This window comes from Piliocolobus tephrosceles, chromosome 16, assembly GCF_002776525.5.
Source record: "Piliocolobus tephrosceles isolate RC106 chromosome 16, ASM277652v3, whole genome shotgun sequence".
In the NCBI taxonomy this organism is placed as follows: domain Eukaryota; kingdom Metazoa; phylum Chordata; class Mammalia; order Primates; family Cercopithecidae; genus Piliocolobus; species Piliocolobus tephrosceles.
The window spans coordinates 33,222,907-33,242,196 of NC_045449.1; the positions used below are offsets into that span (position 1 = coordinate 33,222,907).

At 54.6% G+C, this 19,290-nt stretch overlaps 1 protein-coding gene across 2 annotated transcripts in view; it reads left to right on the forward strand.

The window, feature by feature from the left end:
- The first annotated feature begins 315 nt into the window (after window positions 1-315).
- The window catches only part of TBX4 (T-box transcription factor 4), a 33,190-nt gene continuing 14,215 nt past the window's right edge, over window positions 316-19,290 (forward strand). Inside the window, exons 1-5 of one of the 2 annotated variants that reach the window (XM_023203976.2) lie at window positions 316-470; window positions 4,319-4,504; window positions 5,360-5,454; window positions 13,528-13,647; window positions 15,223-15,370. In XM_023203976.2, the coding sequence (XP_023059744.1) occupies window positions 4,322-4,504; window positions 5,360-5,454; window positions 13,528-13,647; window positions 15,223-15,370 (546 nt within the window). In that variant the 5' untranslated portion in view covers window positions 316-470; window positions 4,319-4,321. Of the gene's footprint in view, window positions 471-4,282; window positions 4,505-5,359; window positions 5,455-13,527; window positions 13,648-15,222; window positions 15,371-19,290 lie in introns of those variants that run through there. The other variant, XM_023203977.2, reaches the window with a different exon arrangement.

Sequence of the window (19,290 nt, forward strand, 5' to 3'; positions counted from 1 at the left end):
TCGCCCTTGCTTCCCGCCTCTCTAATCTAAACCATGCGGGGCTCCCAGCCCCTACCCGGCTCGCGGGGCCCGAGGGCCAAGAGGAGGGCACTGGGCCGCGCGGTGGAGGAGCCGGCTGCTCGCGTGGGGCTCGGGGTCCTGGGGACCGCGACGCCGGGGAACCCTGGAGCCCCCCTCCCTGGGGAACAGCGGGCGCGAACTGATTGACAGCGGCGACGTCAGCGCGGAGGGGGGGGCGGCCCCCGGGGGGGGGGGGGGGGGGGGAGGGAGCTGAGGCCCCAAAGTGCAGCCTTGGAGATCAAGGGCCCGCTCCAGAGCCGGGATGTGTCCAGCCCCGAGGGCACGGCGGGCAGCTGGACCCTGACCCAGCGGCGCGGAGTCGGAACCCCCTGCCGTCCCGCGCTCCTCGGACCCGAACCTGCAGGGGACCTCGGGCCGCTGGCGCCTCCGCATGCGGCACCGCAATTAGGGTGAGTGTCGGTTCCAGCCGAGTGGGGACCAGCTGGGCGTGCGGGGCTGGGGCCACAGGGGCTCAGGGTTAGGCTGCGGGGTCGGACAGGACGAGAAGCTGGAAAGGGGCGAGTCTCGCGACCCGGAGAAGAACTTCAGGGGCGGTCAATGTTGCAGGAAGGCGGCGCGAAGTGTCTTGGGTCGGGTCGCCGCCTCGGCCAGACACCCAGTAGTTGGGGCACGAGCCCTCCTCTGTGTGTAACGCGACGAATTGGGTCTAGGGACCCAAGAGCATGGAAATATCGATAGCGCCAGCACCCTAAGAACAAGGCCGTGACAGGCGGAACAGTGGCCTGGAAATTGGTGTTTGCAGAATATGCAAGGCCAAGGAAGAGGGCCCCCGTACTGAAGCGAAAATCCATGTAGAAATGTGAGCGATCAGAACCTACTGGACTCAGAGCCTTTGATGCAAGACTAGTCAAAATTAAAGCAAGGAACATTATATATAAATAATGATCGATAATTAAAGATTATTATAATGTGAACAATTACCAAAGAAAGGGCTAATCGGCATAACTGATATAACACGTGAACTTTCAAATAATGCAATCGTAGTAACTTTCAGAATCAAGTGAAAATAGTAATCACGATTTTTAAAAAGATTAAAGCAAAGTAATTCTAAATGGAGGAACAATGTAAGGACTATTGTATTAAAGCCAATTGCACTAATATAACATATAGTAATAGTGTAACAAATTACCGAACTGTTGGAAACTAGGAAACAAACTGTAGGAGAAAGATGAACAATGAAAATACTATTAAGGGAAATACTATTAGTGGTAGTGATATAGTAATATAATGTATTATTGATACTATAGTGAACTATTAAAACAAATATTAACTAAAATCTTAGGAGCAATAGTAATGTAAATAAAGACACATTAATAAGAATTGCTGGAGTAATATGACAATTTATGACCAATGTATTAATAGTCACAAGAACATTATAAATAATGGTTGAATAATAAGAAGTATTGTACCAATGTGATGAAAAATAATCAGAGTATTAAGAGCTACAGCAATATTACAAAGTATGACAAAACAGCAAGAAGTAATGATGTGATGAAAAATAACTAGCGAGTTAAGATCTGTAACATTACAAATAATGACAGAGTAACAAGATACTGTCAGGGTGTGTTGAAGAATAATACCTGGAGTGTTATGAGCAAGCCTAACAAAACAAATTGTGGTTAGATAACAAGAAGTATTATAAGGATGTGAAGAAAATTAACATGAATTTTCAGAACAGTTATATGACAAGTTATGGTAAACAAGAAGTTACGGAAACAGCGTGGCAAAGTATAAACAAAATGAAGAGCAAGCAACGGAAACGTATTAGGGATATAAAGCAAAAATAAAAAAATAGATTAACGTGACCTATTGTACACTATGTCAACTAGATATTGGTAATAGTATTATGAATGTGCCAGGCGACCCTGAAATGATGGAGCAGTGTCAGGAAAACAACAAATTTAGTAACAGTAAGCTAACGAATCAAACCAGGGCTTTAACCATACAGTATTAAAGATACAAAGGAGTAATAATCCACGCGATAGGATATTCTCAAAGTTCCGAACTGACCAAAATACTACTCTCATAATAAGGACAATTAAAATATTAGAAAACAGTACGAAATATTAACAATTCCCCTAGTGCAGGAAACATATCCCCAGTAACCTAAAAGTGAAAAGAAAAATGCTGTCGTCTTTGGAAAACAAGGCGACTGAAAGCAACAGATCCCATCGCAAAGGGAGCGGAGGCTGCGGCGCGGAGGAGCGGATGTGAAAGACCAGCGCGGACCGCTATCCCGGGCTGAGTGCGGGACCCCGCGGTGCCGGCGGCCGAGCGCGCCCAAGCTCGAGGTCCGAGAGGACCGCGGGGACGGCCGCCCCGGGCCAGCCGGGTGGGGTAAAAAGGAAATTGGTGGGAAGGGGGCAAGCTGTCGCGAGGTCGGGATGTGGCTTCGTGGCGGAGAGAAAAGGAAGAGGCAAACCCTGAGCCTGGGAAGGAGAACACCGCGCAGGCCTCGTCCCCAGTTCGAGCTGCGGGGCCCGAGTCTGTGGACGCGGGCTGTGAACCGGCCCCTCACGCGTCAGGACTGAGCGCGTAGGACTGAGAGCGCAGGGCGCGAGCCGCAGGGCTCCGCTGCACGGCTCCGGGTGTGAGAGAGCCCAGCAGAGGACCCCGTGGCCATGCGGGCCAAGCGCGAGACGGCCCCTCCTTGCGACCCCGCAGGCCGCCACGTCTGGGACCAGCCGATCGCTCGGTCTCTGGCGCCGATCCCGCCGGGGCCCTAGATAATAGTTGGACCCAGCGCGCTGGCCAGAGTGGGCAGCAACCCTATTGGGGCAGCGGCCCCTTGTGTGGGGACTCCTGGGTTTCCGAGGCTCGGCCCCGCGTTCGCACGTGGTCCGAGGCGGGTGCTGGCGCTGGCAATGTCCAGCGAGTCTCACTCTCTGCGGGCTGTGGCTGAAGACCGGCCCGCCTGTCAGCCTTATCTTTATGGGTTTTTCCCAACCCGGAGTGGCCCCGGCCCCTTTTTATCTCCTCGGTTGCACTTGGCTTGTTTACTTTGCGAGGCCCTGGGAGTCGAAGTCTGAGACCGGGATGAGGAGGCCTCTGAACAGGATGGGAGAGAGGCCTGAGCCCGGGGATGCTCCGGGAGGGTCCGGGGAGAACGGGAAGAAGGTAGGAAGAGAAAGGCGGAGCATTCCGCCTCAAGAGGGGCCGCCAGACCTACAGAAAGCCCCGCTGGAGCGCCCAGGTCCAGCAGGGTGGGGAAGAGCAGGAAGGTGGAAAGGCGAAGCGGAGCAAGCGGGGCACACCCCTAAGGGATGCTTCGGGCAGGGAGCAGGCATCTGCGTAGGCGAGAGAATCAGCCAAGACACCCGAAGAAAAGTAGCTGTACCAGGCAGGACTAAGAGGTTCCTGTGAATGGGCCCAGCCTACTGGCCTGGTCCTTCACTGGGAAGACTGTGGGTCTTTAGGCCCAAAGCAGAGCCCTGTGGCGCTAAAGTGTGCCTGAGTGAGCCTGTGAATTTGAACCCGAGCGCCAGGCAGGGGAGGCCTGGGCGGAGGGCAGAACCTGGATCAGTCACCCAGGAGAGTGTGGCAGCTCAGGCGGGTGGGATGCTGTGTGAGGGGCTGTGTTTCGGTGTGAGCATGTCTGTGCCAGAATGGGAAGAGGATGTGTGTGGACGCGGACTGTGTTGGAGTGAAAGCCTTTGGTTCAGGAAATCTCTACCTCAGTGCTGTCTGAGGGGTTGGGTGAGAGCAGATGGGTGAGCTGGGCCTGAGGGCCGGAGGCCCTCTCTGCACACAGGTGTGGAGCTGCAGGAGCCTGGGCCCTACCCTCCAGCCTGGCTCTCCTTTCCTGCATGGCCAAGAAGAGTCCTGGTTGTCCTGGGCCCACAGAGAGGCCTAGACCCCAGTTATTGGGGAACAACCGAGAAGACCCAGGCCTCAGGCTCCACTAGAGCCCAGTAGGAGGGAGGGACTCGGGGTGCAGCTGTGGCAATGCCGAGAGGGCGGTCCCTCCGCTAGACCTACTCATCACAGAACCCCACACCCAGGGGCAGGCAGACATTGAACTGCCGCAGACCCTCCCAGGTCCACAGCCTGAAGGGAGGAGGCGAGGGACCTGCCCTCCTTGCGGGCTCCCTCCTCCAGCTCAGGAGGGGGCGGGGTCCACGTGCTCCAGGGCGGCCTCCGCGCCCCGCACGAAGTCCCGGGATCGGCTGGAGAGGGCCGCAGGGCCTCTGGCGAGTGTGGACCTGGGCGAGTGATTCGTTGTGTGCTGTGCCCGCAGGAGATGCTGCAGGATAAGGGCCTGTCCGAGAGCGAGGAGGCCTTCCGGGCCCCGGGCCCAGCGCTCGGCGAGGCCAGCTCAGCCAACGCCCCCGAGCCCGCGCTGGCAGCGCCGGGCCTCAGCGGAGCCGCGCTAGGCAGTCCCCCTGGCCCCGGGGCTGACGTCGCCGCCGCCGCCGCGGAGCAGGTAGGGCTGCGCCAGCCGTCGGGTAGAAGTCGGGCGTCGGTCTGTCTGCGGGGTCGTCTGTGTCCGTCATTCCGTCCGAGCGTCGACAGGACTCGCTTTCAGGGGGACCTGGCTACGTTCGGGACGGTCTGCCTGTTGGTTCTCCACTGAACAGGGCTGGCTTTCTCTGCCTTCTGGGTCCTTCTCCAGTTTGAGCCCTCGGGGCTACTGTGGGACAAGCAAGAGTTAGAGCTAGAGATAGAGGAGAGGGGCAGTAAGAACGAAGGAGACCCCCGGAGCATCGGAGCGAGCCTTGGCCAAGTGTCCAGCTCCAACAACCCATAGAGGGCCTGGGACCGAACGGGGGGCAAGAGAAGGCGACCCCGCCAGTGCGCACGGGAGTCGCTGCGGTGCTCCAAGGCCTCTGGGACGTCGCCGAGGGCTTTACAGTGATAATCGGACGATCACAGCGCGGGATGCCGCCTGGGGATCTGTGTGCACTATCTGCAGGCGCGCACCTGGCGGAGGGTGCGTGCGCCTCTCCCTGTCTGTGTCTGCCCGGGGAGCCTGTGGTGATGGCCCGCCACGGAAATGTTCATGAATGTGCAAGAGTGTCGTCTAACCTGCGCTGGCCACTATGTGTGTCCTCTGCGGGTTCCTCCGTAGGTGCAGCTTCAAAGGAGGGAGTTTTAGCCACCGATTAATTCTTTTAAATTTACGAGTAGTTCAGAATCATTCTGCGAAACGAAATCTGGAGCCGTGGGCTCCGGGCGGGCAGGGTTCCGCACAGCTCTTCGGGTCTGATTCATCTCTCCTCAGGCTCCGCGTGGAGCCCTGGGCCAGGCAGACACAAGTTTCTCTCCCTCCCATCCCCAGACCATCGAGAACATCAAGGTGGGGCTGCATGAGAAGGAGCTCTGGAAGAAGTTCCACGAGGCCGGCACCGAGATGATCATCACCAAGGCGGGCAGGTCAGCGCTGCGAGATTTACTTCCGGGGATGGCGGTGGAGAGCAATGGGGACCAGAGGGGTCCCTTAGAAGTCCTCTGGGCCCCAGCCTGGTGGCCTATGGGAGTCCTGTCTGCCTCCTCGGGCCTCAGTGCCGCCTCCCTCCGCAGCTTGGGACTGGGCCGCCAAAGCCCGCAGGGGGCCACCGCAGCAGCCCGGGGCTTGCGGGAAAGACCGAGGGGGAGGGGCAGCGCTATGCAAATGAATCCAAACAGGGATCGCGACGCCCAGAGTCCCAGCTCCAGCACTTTTGGCCCCCTGGGGGGCTACTCTGCTCTCCTTTCTTTGAGGACCTGAGGAGGTTTCTCAGGAATGCATTGATTGCGGACCCAGAGATGCCTCTCAGCAGATGGGGAGAGCGGTTTTCATACATTTTCGTGAGTGACTGGAACCCCAAGTTTCTCATCCCAGGGGCGCCGCTCTTCTGTTTCCATCCCCATCTCTGGCCAACGGGAAAGCACCACGTTGGGCTCCCTGTGTGTTGGGGGAGCAGCTCTCGGTGGCTGCCAGAAAAGGATGATTTATAAAGTGGAAACATCTTTAAAATGCGCTGGTGTCTGTGGGAGAGAACAGGGAGGAGAGGATGAGAGGAGGAAGACTCACAGGGGGTTGAGTGAGAGATTCACTGGGGCTGGTGGGGAGGGGGCAGGAGTGTGGAGGAGAGCGGTTATCAGGGGAAGGCGGATTGCTGTAGACAGAGAGGCTGGCAAGTTCAGGTTCAGGAACTCCCTCCCCACCCACTCTGTCCCCTCCACATACACACACTTGATTTCGGTCCCTGGGGACAGATTAGGTGTGAAAATGTCCCTTTGCCTGGATGTGTCTCATAATTGAGATTTTGAAGGAATAAGATGATGAAGCCTCGAGTGCCAGGAATTTGGAGTCAGAGCACAGTGGGTGAGGGATCCAGTTCCAACTCAGCTACTTTCATCTGTGCAACCTCAGACAAGGTACTTAAGGGTCTCTGCTTAAGTACCCTCCCCACTCCATCTGTAGAAGAACAGGTCTTGCCTCATACATTGTATGCAAAGCACTGAGTTCCTGTCACATGCAAGCACACAAGAAGTGCTAGTGAATAACATTAGTGATAATTAGAGAAGTGTCTGGCATCCCACTCAGTATTTTCTTCTACTTTTTAGAGAACTCAGCTCTGCTGAACCACTTACGGAATGATAGACTATTCAAAGGAAACAAAAAGTCGGTTGGTTTGCTGTGTGCAGTGTGTGAGGTGCTGTGGTCCTTCCTGCCTCTGCTCACTGGCAGGCCTCATAAAATTTCCTTTATTTTGTTGAGGGTGGAGGTCTGGGCACTTGGCCACCCTCAGGTCTTAGCCAGGGAGGTGGCATCACCACTCAGGGCCTCTATCAGGGAGAAAGTAGGTTTATTTTAGGGCCTGAGCTTGCTGCATTTTGGGGATGGAGATAGGGAAGGAAGACTCATGAAGGGGCTGGCAGAGGTGCCACGTGGAGTAGGCATTGAGGAATCCAGGTGTCACAAGCCCTGCCTCTTTCTGGCTGAGTGCACTTGGGCAAGTCACAGTCTCCTTGTAGCTCAGTGGTGTCAGGGAAATGGTGACCATAGACCTATCTGCTGTCCTTTCCTTTTCTATCACCGTGAGACTCAAACCAGGGAATCACATGGATGATGGTTGGTAAATGGGTAATCCACTTGGTCAAGTGTGAAGGGGAATGGGGCTATTCCTTCCTTGTGCCTGCTGGTGTGGAAAGAAGGTAACAAAGAGAAAGTTTCAGAACTTACATTTTTAGGCAGCAGAAATAACCTTGTCTCTTGAAAATAACTGGTCAGCATGTTCTCCGGGCATGTCTGGCCTCTGGCATTTTAAACAAAAGGCATTTTATGGTTTTCCTCAGTAGTGTTTCCTGCATCTGCGTGGGTCCTCCTCTTCCCTCTCCTAACACATACACTTATACACACACTTCCAGAGGTGGCCAGCTTCAGGTAGATGTTTGTGCTTGATCCTAATTGAGGCTTAGAGGTGGACCTTAGGGAATTATGATAATATTTTTTAAATGGCTGTGATGATGTTGGCCAATTATGGATCCATCACAGCCTTTCACTTCTCTGGCAGAAACTTATCCTTGCGTTGGGTCTGGTTCTTAAGAAAATCACTAGTCTCATGCCCCCAACCCCTCACCCCTCACAGACCCTATTTCCTCCTTCATAGCTGCCCCCTCCTTCAGCAACCACTGTATTGCTCTGATTTACTCTGATTTACTTTACTGAGCTGTGGTTCTTCAACATCCTGTCCAGTGCCTCTCCCTGCTCCCCAAATTCTGTGTGCCTCTACTGGAACCCTTCTTGGTACACTTCCATTTGTCAGTCTGGGCCTTGCTGCTAAACCTGGAATCATAGCTTCCTAGTTAGATAGAGCTGGAGGAGAACCAAGAGAACATATACCAAACTCCAGAGAAGGGAAGTGAGGCAGTTACCAGGTCTCCACAGGGAAACAGATGAGGCACCCCATCCCCAGAACACAACCCCTACTTTGATAAGTTCCCTTGATTGCTTTTTTACGGGGTCCTATTCAGTGTGGATTGTGGCTCTGCCCTAGAGACCCTGGCTAATTAGGGACATGATAACTGCCATCTGGCTGGGCAGGAGCAGGCACTGGAGAAGGGGAGCCAGAATGTTCTCAAGCCAGGTTGAGTTCTCGGGTCACAAGTTTTCTTCCTACCTTAGCCCTTTGGGTCCTTGAGAGTCTTGAAGGTCAACGGAGAGAAGAATCCCTCTCACTGGATAGTGACTTTGAACTGCCAAACAATGTGGCCTGGTGGATAAAATGCCAACCACGGTGGGAGCCACCAGTTTCTGAATACTCAGCAACCTCCATGTCAGGTGTGAAATGGGGGACACAGCCCTCCACAGCCTGTCTCAGTCTCTTGCATCTCTGTGTCCAGAGGGTTCATGCTGATAACCGTAGACAGCGGATCCCTCTCTTGGCCTCCCCACATCCCTGCCAAGCTTGATACATGTGAGAAACTGCATTTTCTCCCAAACATAGATAAAAGTGAGCTCCACAAAAAAATTTAAATATAAACCTCCCCAAAATGAAAATTGCCTAACCGTCTCACTGCCCTACTCCTAGGTCATGGTTTTGCCACCAGATAAATCTCCACTATCAGCCTTCATAGCCTGTTGAGTTCAATGTTGCTTGTGTTAGTGACAGTGAATTTGCGTTTGAAAAATGAACTACCGATGAGAACTCCTGTTGAACCTGTATTGTTTGTTATTCTGAGGCAAGGATTTGGCCCGGCTTAATCCGGGGCTTCAAAGCCAATTGCCCTCACTCTGTATACAGAGCGTCAGAGCCCAGTGGCGTGGATGATAAGAGAAGTAAGGGTTGAAGACACTGGGAAAGTGGGTTGGGGAGAGAGTGCTTTGATCTCTTTTTAAAGTATTTTCTGAAAGCAAAAGTCTATCAGAAGGAAGTGCCTTAAAAAAAAAATCTAAGAGAAGCAACTGATCTTCCAAAACAACATCCATTCCACACACTCTCACCCCTGCCCCTCCCTCAGGGAAAAGATTTCTTAAATATGCTCTGGGTGAATTAGAAAACTGTGTGTGTATGCCTCTGTGTATGTGTGTGTGAAATGTGGAAATCGATTTATTAGCTTCAAAATCAGAACTCACTTGGCTATAAAAGGCTTGGTCTCAGTGTAGGTGGCACCAGCAGCCCTACTCCTAACCCCAGCCTTGGACTCTGGGCCCTGGCCTCTTCCCTGCACACCCAGGATTCCTCCTGAAGAGCCCCCGCCCCCGCCCCCACATCAGGATTGGAGAAACAAAGGGTTTTCAGGGGACCCCTGTTTTACTGCTGTAGGGTTCTTTTCAGACTCTGGGCTCCAAGGCGCCTGTGTATGTGTACACACATATATAATTTTTAACCTGAATGTATTGAAGTGGAACATTCCTACAGAAGAGTCCACACGTCTTAAGGATGCAGCTTTACAGACTTGCACAAAATGAACACACTCGTGTAACCTTCATCCAGATAAAGAAATAGATCACCACCACCGCCCCAGAATCCTTGTGTGCCTACCCAGTCAGCACCATCCCCACCCTTGAAACCACTCTCTAGACTTCTGACCCCTTCCGGCTGGTGTTCCCCTACATTAAGGGAGGGTCCGTGTAGCTATTACTGGAGTCCCCAGGGACCTCCGAGAAAGTCGGGGCTGCAGAGGGGTTGGGGATTGGGGGACCCTCCAGGTGGAGAGAATCTAGGGGTATCCCGTAGTCACTGTCCCCCTCCCCAGGAAGGGCGCTGCGAATAAGCGCCTTGAATTTGGCCACCTATTTGGCCGGGGAGCTCCCGGGGCTCTCGGAGCGCAGCTAGAACTTGCGTGTTCTCTCTCAGCAGTGAGTTCGCAGTTATGGGTTTGTTGCCAGAATAAAAAAAGCCCCAAACCCTTGCCCCGCGCCCCGCGCGCCTCCAACACCGAGAAATGTCCGAGGAAGCTTATCTTAGCAGTTCATTCTAAAGCCGTTTCCGAGTATGAATAGATAAAGGCTCCAGCCCCGCACCCTTTCAGAGCCTGTTTCATGATCAGAGGAGAAGCCCCGGGCTTTCATCTCCTCCCGGGCTGGCGAGCAGGCGGCTTGTTTATTCCCCTGGCGGAGCCGTTTCCGCGTGTGCCGGGGGGAGCCCCCATCTGTCTGGGGGCGCGGGATCCCGATCGGGCGCGGGGAACTAGGGGAGCATGGAGACGGCGCTTGGGGCGCAGAGAGAAGGTGCCGGGCAAGTGGAAAGGGTGCCGAGGGGCTGAGAAGAGGGAGGGACAGGAGGACGGGGTGGGAGCAGGGAGAGGGTGGGGGGCATAGAGAGAGGGTGCAGGGAGGGGAGCGGAGGAACGTGCAGGGAGAGGGCTCGCCGGGGCGGACCCAGAGGTAGAGCACAGAGTGCCGGGGACAGGCGGGCGTCACCGCCAGCGCTGGTGGCAGGGCCTGTGTGGAGACAGGCGGCACCCGCAGTGCTTTCCTTCTTGGTCACCTCCCCCACCCCAACACACAAACAGGGAGGCGTTGCTTTCCACCGTAGGGTGTTGGTTTTCAGGTACATTCTATGCCATAAATCACAGAAACAATTTACATCTCACTCCATCATTTCAAACCTTTCATTAGAGAGGCAGAGCTCATAGGAAGTCACAGCTCCCAAACCCAGCTGGCCTCTGTCCCCTGAGGCATGACACGCTGGTGAACACCCCCAAGTCAGGCATCTAGGCACCAACTTTAGTCCCTTCAGGAACCCAAGGGCAGATGCCCATGAGGCCTTGAATTCTCCCCTCGACCTGGGCAGGAAGCCGATGGAGGGGACAGAGGGGGCCTCACCTTCACAGGCAGCCCTTCCCCAACCCTGGGTGGACCCTTCCTCCTTCTGGAGCCACCTAGGCAGGGAAATGATAGTGCTTAGGGCCCCCCACCCCACCCCAGAGTGGGTTCTGCATGGCTCAGAAGCAGTCCCCCAAATGGACCCTGCCAAGACCTAGACGTCTGTTGCATTGAAGGCAATGGAACTGCCTGAGGCAGTTCAGCCCCGAGCAGAGAGCGCTGCTGCCTTAGATAGAGGGGAACTGGTGGGCAGGGGAGGTGAGGCTGGGAGGTACTCCCCTTCCCTGCAGGGATGCCACATCTCCTTATCAGTCAGGAATCTGGCCTATGATCAGCTTCCAGGAGGGGCCAGGTCCCAGGACACCAGCTGGGGCTGCAGAGAGCAGCCTCCTCAAAGGCCTTGCCGAAAGCACTCAGTCAGTGTCAGCCAGGCCTCCTGGGCTGTGGAGATGAAGCCCAGCAGGGAGAAGGAGAGGGGAAGGCCAGGGCCCCTTAGCCTCCCCTCAGCCTAGGCTACCATGCCTGCCAAAGTGGCAGGGAGCCCCTCGCCGGCCCCCTGTGTGGACACTGGCCCTGGAGGGAAGCCATGGCTGCCCTCTGCTGTTGCCACCTGGAATGATGACAGGAGACAAGCTGAGTGCAGGCCCCGGGTGCCAGGCCAGCCCACGTATGGCCAGAACTGCCCCATTTTGTGGCTGTTTCTGTGGCAGTTACAAAATGGTGGCCTGGAGGGGGCAGGATTCTTGGCCTCACCCCAGGGAAGAGGGAGGCAAGGCAGCTGCTGCCCTTCCTGCTTCAGCTGTAGGCCCACCAGGAGAGAGGCAGGGCCGGGAAAGGGTGGTGCAAGCTCCAGCTGCGCCCCCAGGCCGCATAGAGGGGCTGGTAAGTGGGAGGCAGGGTTGGGTTCCTGAGCCCCTCACTTCCCCCATTCCTGGAGAGGGGGCGGGGTGGACATTTGAAAATGCTTTCAATTGACATCTGAGACAAATTCTTCCACACGGTTTATAAGTCCCTAGACTTGCAGCTAGAACTTCCCTCCTCCCTCCAGGCACGCACACATCCACACATGCGCACTCGCACACCCGCGCACATGTGCCTGGGCACACACACCCCACATCCCCACCTCCCCGCCCTGCGGTGTTTGCACAGGCTTCTCCTCCAGCAAGAGAGGGGCACAGGTGGGGCTGGGCGGGGCATGGGCTGGCAAGGAAGTGAACCCTCTGCCTCAGTCGGGGTCCTGGCCTGGGCTTAGGGCCTGCTAGCTTATAGAGGCCTTGATCCTTTCTGGAAGCCCTGTCCTGTCCAGGCAAGCTGGTGCCCCTGGTGACAAAATAGGGGCCTCTGATAATCTGTTTGTGGCATCTTGGACAGCTTCTCCAGGGTCCCATACTGTCTTGGGTTAGTAAGAGGTAGAGAACCACCTGCTGGTTGTCCCAGAGTGGACTAGCTGGGCAGTGGCACAGCTCAGTGGGGCTTAGTGTCTTCATTGTGTCTTCAGCTAGGTTTGGATCCTGTTTCTCTTGGGGAACACCTTTGTGGGAGATCAGCTGGGGGTGGGGGATGGAGTCTGAGGAGGATGGTGAGGAAGTTCCGTTCTTCGCTCTGCTGAAGTCAGGGACCTAGTGACCAGAGGAGGGAGCTGTGCCCAGCGCGTTTGTGTATGCACTGTGCTGTTGTGTGTGTGTATGTGCTGAGGGGTGTGCAGAAGCCCCCTCTGAAATGTGCCCTGAACCTCAAGGCCCTGGACGGCCTCAGCACGGGCTGCAGGAAATGGCAAACTTTCTGGGTGAACCCATTTTGGTAGAAGTAGGTCATACCACTTCTCCATTTACTTTGCTGAGGGTGTAGTGCAGCAGGAGTCCGTGGTCATTCACGCAGCAATCTGTGAGATAGGTGGTAATGTTATCCTTGTTTTAGAGATAAGGAAACCAAGGCACAGAGAGGTTCAAGCGAGTTGCCTAAGGCTTGTCAGTGGGGTCCAGGCTGTGACCATGGCAAGTGGTTTCAGAATCCCTGCCCTCTCTTATCCATGAGGCTCCTGGACCGACTTTCCCCTGATACTCAGGGTGCACGGGTCCAGGCGAGGTGTTCACAGGGAGAAATACCCCTGATAGATACACCGGAAGAACCCAAACCTAGCATGGTTTTGGACGGCAGTCTCCTGTTTTCCCGCGAGCTGGTTTTAGGCCACAGAGGCATGACCCAGAGAAGGCAGCTCATTATTTATGGAAGCAGCTGACAGGGGTTTCCGGCCCCCTATAATTGCACCCCAGAACTTCAGTTGTGTCTGGGCTGGCAAAGGACAGGAGGGAAATTAAGGCAACAAGGTTGGCATCAGAATCTGCTCCCACAATCCTGACTGGGGTCTCTGTGCTTCAACTGCTCACAGGCACTAGCCCCAAGTCTTAGGGGATCATGGGGGAGGGGATAAGTGAATTTGGGAAATGGGGTAAACTCTCCTCCTAGACACAGACTGAGAGCTGCAGGGCTCAGAGACAGCAGCCAGTGCCACCTTTTCCCTGCGGGCAGAGGGGGAAGTGAGTTGCGCAAGTCACACAGCTGTGACCAATGCTAGGATCGCTGGCCAAAAGGGCAGCACCTGTTAGTGGCCTTCTGCCCCCTTGCTCACTTTGTTCCACCTCTCCTGGTGCTCTGTCCACATGCTCCGCCTCACCCCTCGGCTCCCCCAGGAGGATGTTCCCCAGTTACAAGGTAAAAGTCACAGGCATGAACCCCAAGACCAAGTACATCTTGCTGATTGACATCGTCCCCGCCGATGACCATCGCTACAAGTTCTGTGACAACAAATGGTAAGTGGCTCCTTACTGCATCGCCCACCTTCCCTCAACTGCCCACTTGCTGCACGCCCCCACCTAGTGTTTTCTCTGGGGGATTTCTTAGCTACCTGAGTGACTGCCCAGGTCTGCAGGCTGGAGTTCACTGCCTGGAACTGGCCTTGCAGAGGCTGAGGTGATCAGCGAATGTCTGCATGCCTGCTGCAGGTGGGGCTGGGGTTGGGCTGAAAACCAGCTGCATGTTTGGGAGTTTGGTGGATTGCAAGGGTCTGTACTCTCCTTATGGCCATGGACAGTCAGGACTTGGTGACTATGCTGTCAGGTGACAGACAAATCATTAACACTGGCCAGATTTAGACTCTGTCAGTGCTTCACTGTGGGGAAGATGGGAGCAGTTCTCTTGGGGACTTTAAGAGCAGGGCCATTACCCGGTATGTGGAGGCACTCTCCTGTTTCTCCATGTTCCCCTTGGCTTCAGGCCCCTCCAGCCATCCAGACAAAGTGAGGCTCCACCAGGGGGCTGGTGGATAGGAACCTTTGGCAAGGGACTGGGAGACATAGAGAGGTAAAGGGACAAAACCAAAAGGAGCCAGCCAGGTAAACAAACGCTGGGCTACCTTTCGTGAGGCCAACTCCTTAGTCCCCGACTGCCTGGGAGCTCAGAACAGCACTCCAGGAGCAAGCAGCCAGCCAGGACACTGGGCTCTGTGGCAGGTGAGCCACAGAGCTGGAGAGATTGGACTGAGGAGGCAGGATTTGGTGGCCACGTCCTGGCAAGGGCCGTGCTTCTGTTTCTTCTCCCTCTCTGGGCTAGAACTCAGAGCAGGCTCTGGCTGCGGGGAGAGCTACCAATGAAGTTCTTACCATTGTTTTGTGGACTAGCTATTTGAGAGTTGTCTAGGTCCTCTGAGAAGCTCCCTCTAAATAATATAATTTATAACATGTGACAATCAGAATCATACGAGGTGTGGTGGCTCATGTCTGTAATCCCAGCTACTCTGGAGGCAGAGGCAGGAGGAAGACTTGAAGGTCAGGAGTTTGAGACCAGCCTGGGTAATATAGTAAGATCCCTGTCTCCGCAAGAATTTTAAAAAGTTAACTGGGCATGGGTTCCACACCTGTAGTCACAGGTACTTGGGAGGCTGAGGCAGAAGGATTGCTTGAACCCAGGAATTGGAGGCTGCAGGGAGCTATAATCATACCACTGCATGAGTGACAGAGTGAGAACCTGTCTCTTAAAAAGAAAAAAAGTTTTTAAATCATAAGCGTAAATATACATAGGAGTGCCTAAATCTCCTCACAATATCTTTGTGATTAGCCCCAGTCCTTCAATTAAATGATCCCATTTCCCTGTAACCTCCCTTTTTTTTCTACTGCAGTAAAATCAAGGAGATTCAGAACTGCTCTCTCCTCCTCAGCATTCTCTCCTCTGTCCCTCACTCCTACCCTTGAAGTACTAATTTGACAATGTGGTGGGACCAGCAGCTATTTTTTTCTCTGGTCAATGGGGGTTTGCTCCAAGAGGGGACAGGGAATCTGGCCTCACCAGCCCCTGGAGTAATCGCCTGCTCTTATCTGCTCTGTTGGCAGGATGGTGGCAGGGAAGGCTGAGCCGGCCATGCCAGGAAGGCTGTATGTCCACCCGGATTCTCCTGCCACAGGGGCCCACTGGATGCGGCAGCTGGTCTCCTTCCAGAAGTTGAAACTGACAAACAACCACCTGGACCCCTTTGGCCATGTAAGGATGGGGGCTGCCTGGCCTCGGGAGGCAAGTCTGGGGCAGTATTAGGGGTGGGAAAGACCAGGATGGGGATGGGGAGAATCCACTCCGGGATCCAGCTCCAGGCTTTGGCACTCACTGACCAGTTTAGGGAAGGAGCTCAAGCCTCTAAGGCCTGCAGAGAGCTGGACTTCCTTCCCCACCACTTACTGGCTGGTTAACTCTGGGCAATTGTTTCAGACTCTTTGAGCCTCACTTTCCTTGTCTAGAAAATGGAGATGACCATATGTACCTTTCGTGGTTGTGAGACATAAATGAGAGGGTATACAGGAAGCACTTTGCACATAGGAGGTGCTAAATAAATGGCAGCTATGATGATAAAGGTGACAGGTCAGGTCTCAGCTTCAGTTCCCCAAAATCTTCCCTTGCTGGAACATAACACAAGAGGAGTAAGCCTTTTCGAGCAACAGTCACGATGCATTCCAAAGCCCCTCTTTGGTATGTACCATCTGCCTGGCCTGACAGCCGCCTGCTTCTGGAAGGAAAGACCTTGCTCTGGCTCCCGTGTTAGCTCCTGCTGGGTTTGGCCTGGCCCTTACAGAAGAGTTCTGAAGCCCCAGGGATGCTGCTGACGCCCCATCCAGGCAGCCCAAGCTCATTCTTTCCCCATCTGGCCCTGGCAAGTCCACAAAAAAAAGGTTTTTATGTGGAAATTTTTAGCTCTAGTGTGTGGCAAACAGAAGTCTGGGGACCTGGTACTATCCGCCAGGGCACAGGCCCACCCCTCGAGACTGCCCATGGTTACAGCGCAAGTGCAGGGCAGGGGCAGTGGAGGCTTCGAGATGCAGGTGTGGCTGCTGAGGTTGCGAGGTGCACAGGTATGTCCCGCTTTTACACCCCATCTCTGAAGCATAGTTCCTATGGAAAACTCCAGCCATGCTTCTTTTCTGATTGATGGGTATGTAACTGGCAACGAACTTCTAGTTTTAATTTCTCAGAATCTGTTCAGTTCTCTTCTGAGTCATTGGTGAGCTATAAACAAGCAGCTAGGAGAATGCTTAATTAACGCCGTCAACTCCCGACTTACCTGGTTTGTGAGTCCCTATACTGGGTTTCCCATACAGAGCGGGCAGATTTCCAGTGGGGAGGATCAGCCAAGTTCCCACCTCCCCGAGCCCCAGGGCATTTCAGCTGAGAGGCAGAGGGGCTTCCTGGGTCTCCCAGGGCACCATCCTGGTCAAGACTTTGTTCCCAGTCAACTCCTACCTAACTTCCTGTGCTTGGCCAGGCTATGGCACCAGCCTCAAAGGTTAGGGAGGGTCTCTGTGTTGGGAGGCTAGGGAACCTGGCCCATGACTGCACATACACACACACACACACACACACACAGACCCCATGGGGGGCGAATACAGAGCTTGGGGGGAGCTGCATCTTTGGGTGGCCATTTGTCCCTAGGGATCCAAGCCTGGAGAGGATTTTGGATGCGCCAGCTTGTTGTCAGGGCTACCAGCTGTGGCGATGTCTCAGAGGACTCCTCTTTTCCCCAACCTCTAGAAAGTGAGAGGGGAGGGAGTTAAGGGATGGAAAACTGGGCCTTCTATAGGAAGTGGGAGAGAGTGCTCTGGCCTTCACAGCCTAGCAGTAGCTTTTCACAGCCTGGCTAACCTCTTCAGTGGCTCTCCCTGGGTCTGTGAGTGGTTTGTGGTAACCTGCATAGAAGTCAGGGCCAGTGAGGCTGCTTGATGGGCTTGTGATGCTGGACGTGCCCCTGGCTACACCTGTCATGCCTGCCTGGGGCTTCCCTTGCTTTGGCCACAGGGATATGACCCACAGGAACTCAGCTTTCTCCCTGGATGAGTGGGACGCAGAGCATCTTCCTTCTCCCTTCATCCTCACTTACCCATACTTACAGTTTATTGGCTACAACAGCCCTGTGAGTGTGGCAGGGCCCAGGTACTGTCTTGGACCCAGACCTTCTGCTTCCCGGTCCAGTGTCCTGGGCTTCTCCACTGCCTTTCCGTACCCAGGGCTCTTGCTGCGGTATCTTCACCTATTTAGAGCACCCTTGAAGAGGGAGCAGCCTCTGGCCATTCAGACAAGGGCTGTGGAGGGACATATCAGGGCACAGCAACCCATTTGGATGTTGACTTTCTTCTGGCCCTTGGCCCGTGCTCGTGGGAGTGGTGAGCTCCCACTGAAGGGTGAAGGAGTCACCCTTGTTGGCTTCTCAGTGCAAGAGGCTGGGGAAAAGCCGCGTTGTATTGGGAATTGCCCTTCCATCTGCACAACCACTTCTACATTTTCAGCTTGCCCCGAAAGCTTCCAGGCCTCAAGGGACTTTCTCCAGCCACATGAGCTTGGACTTTTCCTGGGGATCCTCACGGTATCCCAGGAGCTTGAGCAGCTACCTCCTCTCGGCAGCCCTTACCCCAAGTCCTACCCAAAGGGGTGGGCTCTCTCCTCGCGAAAGGGCAAGTTGAGAGCCCATGAGAGTGGCTGCGGTATTATCTTGAGGTCCAACAAGTAGACTCAGTGTCCTTCTAGCCTGGAGATCCCTGGGCCCAAGCCACCCCATTTCCTTATCCCCGGAGATGAGCAGGGTGACTGAGAGCCCATGTGTCTGCTTGTGGGTGCATTAAGGCCTCAAAGAGCAGGAAGCCCTGACTGTCGGGGTCGGGGGTGTGGAACAGCCATTTTGGGATAATCTGGGTTTTCCTATAATTCAAGATGCCCTTCTTCCATGAATGCTGCTCTCCTCTGAAGTCTGAGGACCTTAGGTTGAAGTCTTGGGCCTGGTAGCCTGTCCTGTGTGGCAGATGGGGCCCTGGAACAGGAACCTCTCAGACCACATGGCCAGAACCTCCTAAAAGACAGGACTGAGCTCTGACTAGAACACTCCTTGTGGGTTTTTGTTGTGGGATTAGGAAAGCCTTCACAGCAGAAGCCCACAAGAAATTTTCCAGTCCAAACCTTGGGGGCAGGTTCAGGAGGGCAGAGGGAGTCAGCTCCAGTCCCACGGTTGGGCCAGGCAGGAACAGAAAGGACCAAGGGGGTGGGGCTGGATGCGCTGCCTCCAGGTGGCCTCAATTCAGCTTTGCTTCTGCTGTTCTTCTGGCCACAGAAGCTGCCTGCCCACTGTTCCTGCCTGCCTGCCACTACCTCCCACGCCCAGCAGGGTCCTGTGCCAGGCAACCATAAGATGGGAAGTGATTTGTTTTTCTAAGACCAGCCGAGTGGGCACAAAAGAACCAGCGAGTAGGCAAGGCTAAAAGCAAAACTGCAAATTTATTCTTTGGTCATCTAGCTTCAGGGACCGGAGCTGGCGGGGGGGGGTGGAGTTTCTAATACAGTCCCGACAAGAGTGGGGGCTGAGAAAGCCCGCCCCCCGCGCATCTGCTGGGAGCGACTTTTCTAGGAGTGGAAGGGCAATAGGCGGGGCACGGGCATGTCGGGGGAGGGGGGCGCTCCGCAGGTGCCACCAGGTAAATCTTGGTCTCTTCGGATTGACATCACCTGGTGCATGCCTGATTAATCTGCACCTTCCCGGGCGTCAGCTGCATTCTCGCACACACCGGAAGAGTTGGTGGTGAAGAAGAACCCGGAAGTGCACCATCCTGCCTCCGTTCGTCCAAACAGTCCAACCTTTTATTGATAATAGTGATAAAGGGGCGCCGTGGTCTGTCTGGCTACTTCCTGCTGTTAAGGGGCGTCGTTAAGGTCGGGGCCCATGGTTGGTATTTGGACGTATGGATGAAGAATAAAATAAGGCACAGTATTAGTATAGGAATGAGGAATGGAAGCATTTGTTGGAATATGGGCAAAACCCAGAAGGATGGTCCTGGCAAGGTTGGGGAGTATGAGATAGTTAAGAAAATTTAGTAAGTTTGAGGCAAGTGGGGGAAAGCCAAACTGATTTCCACTGATTGCTTTCGGTAGGG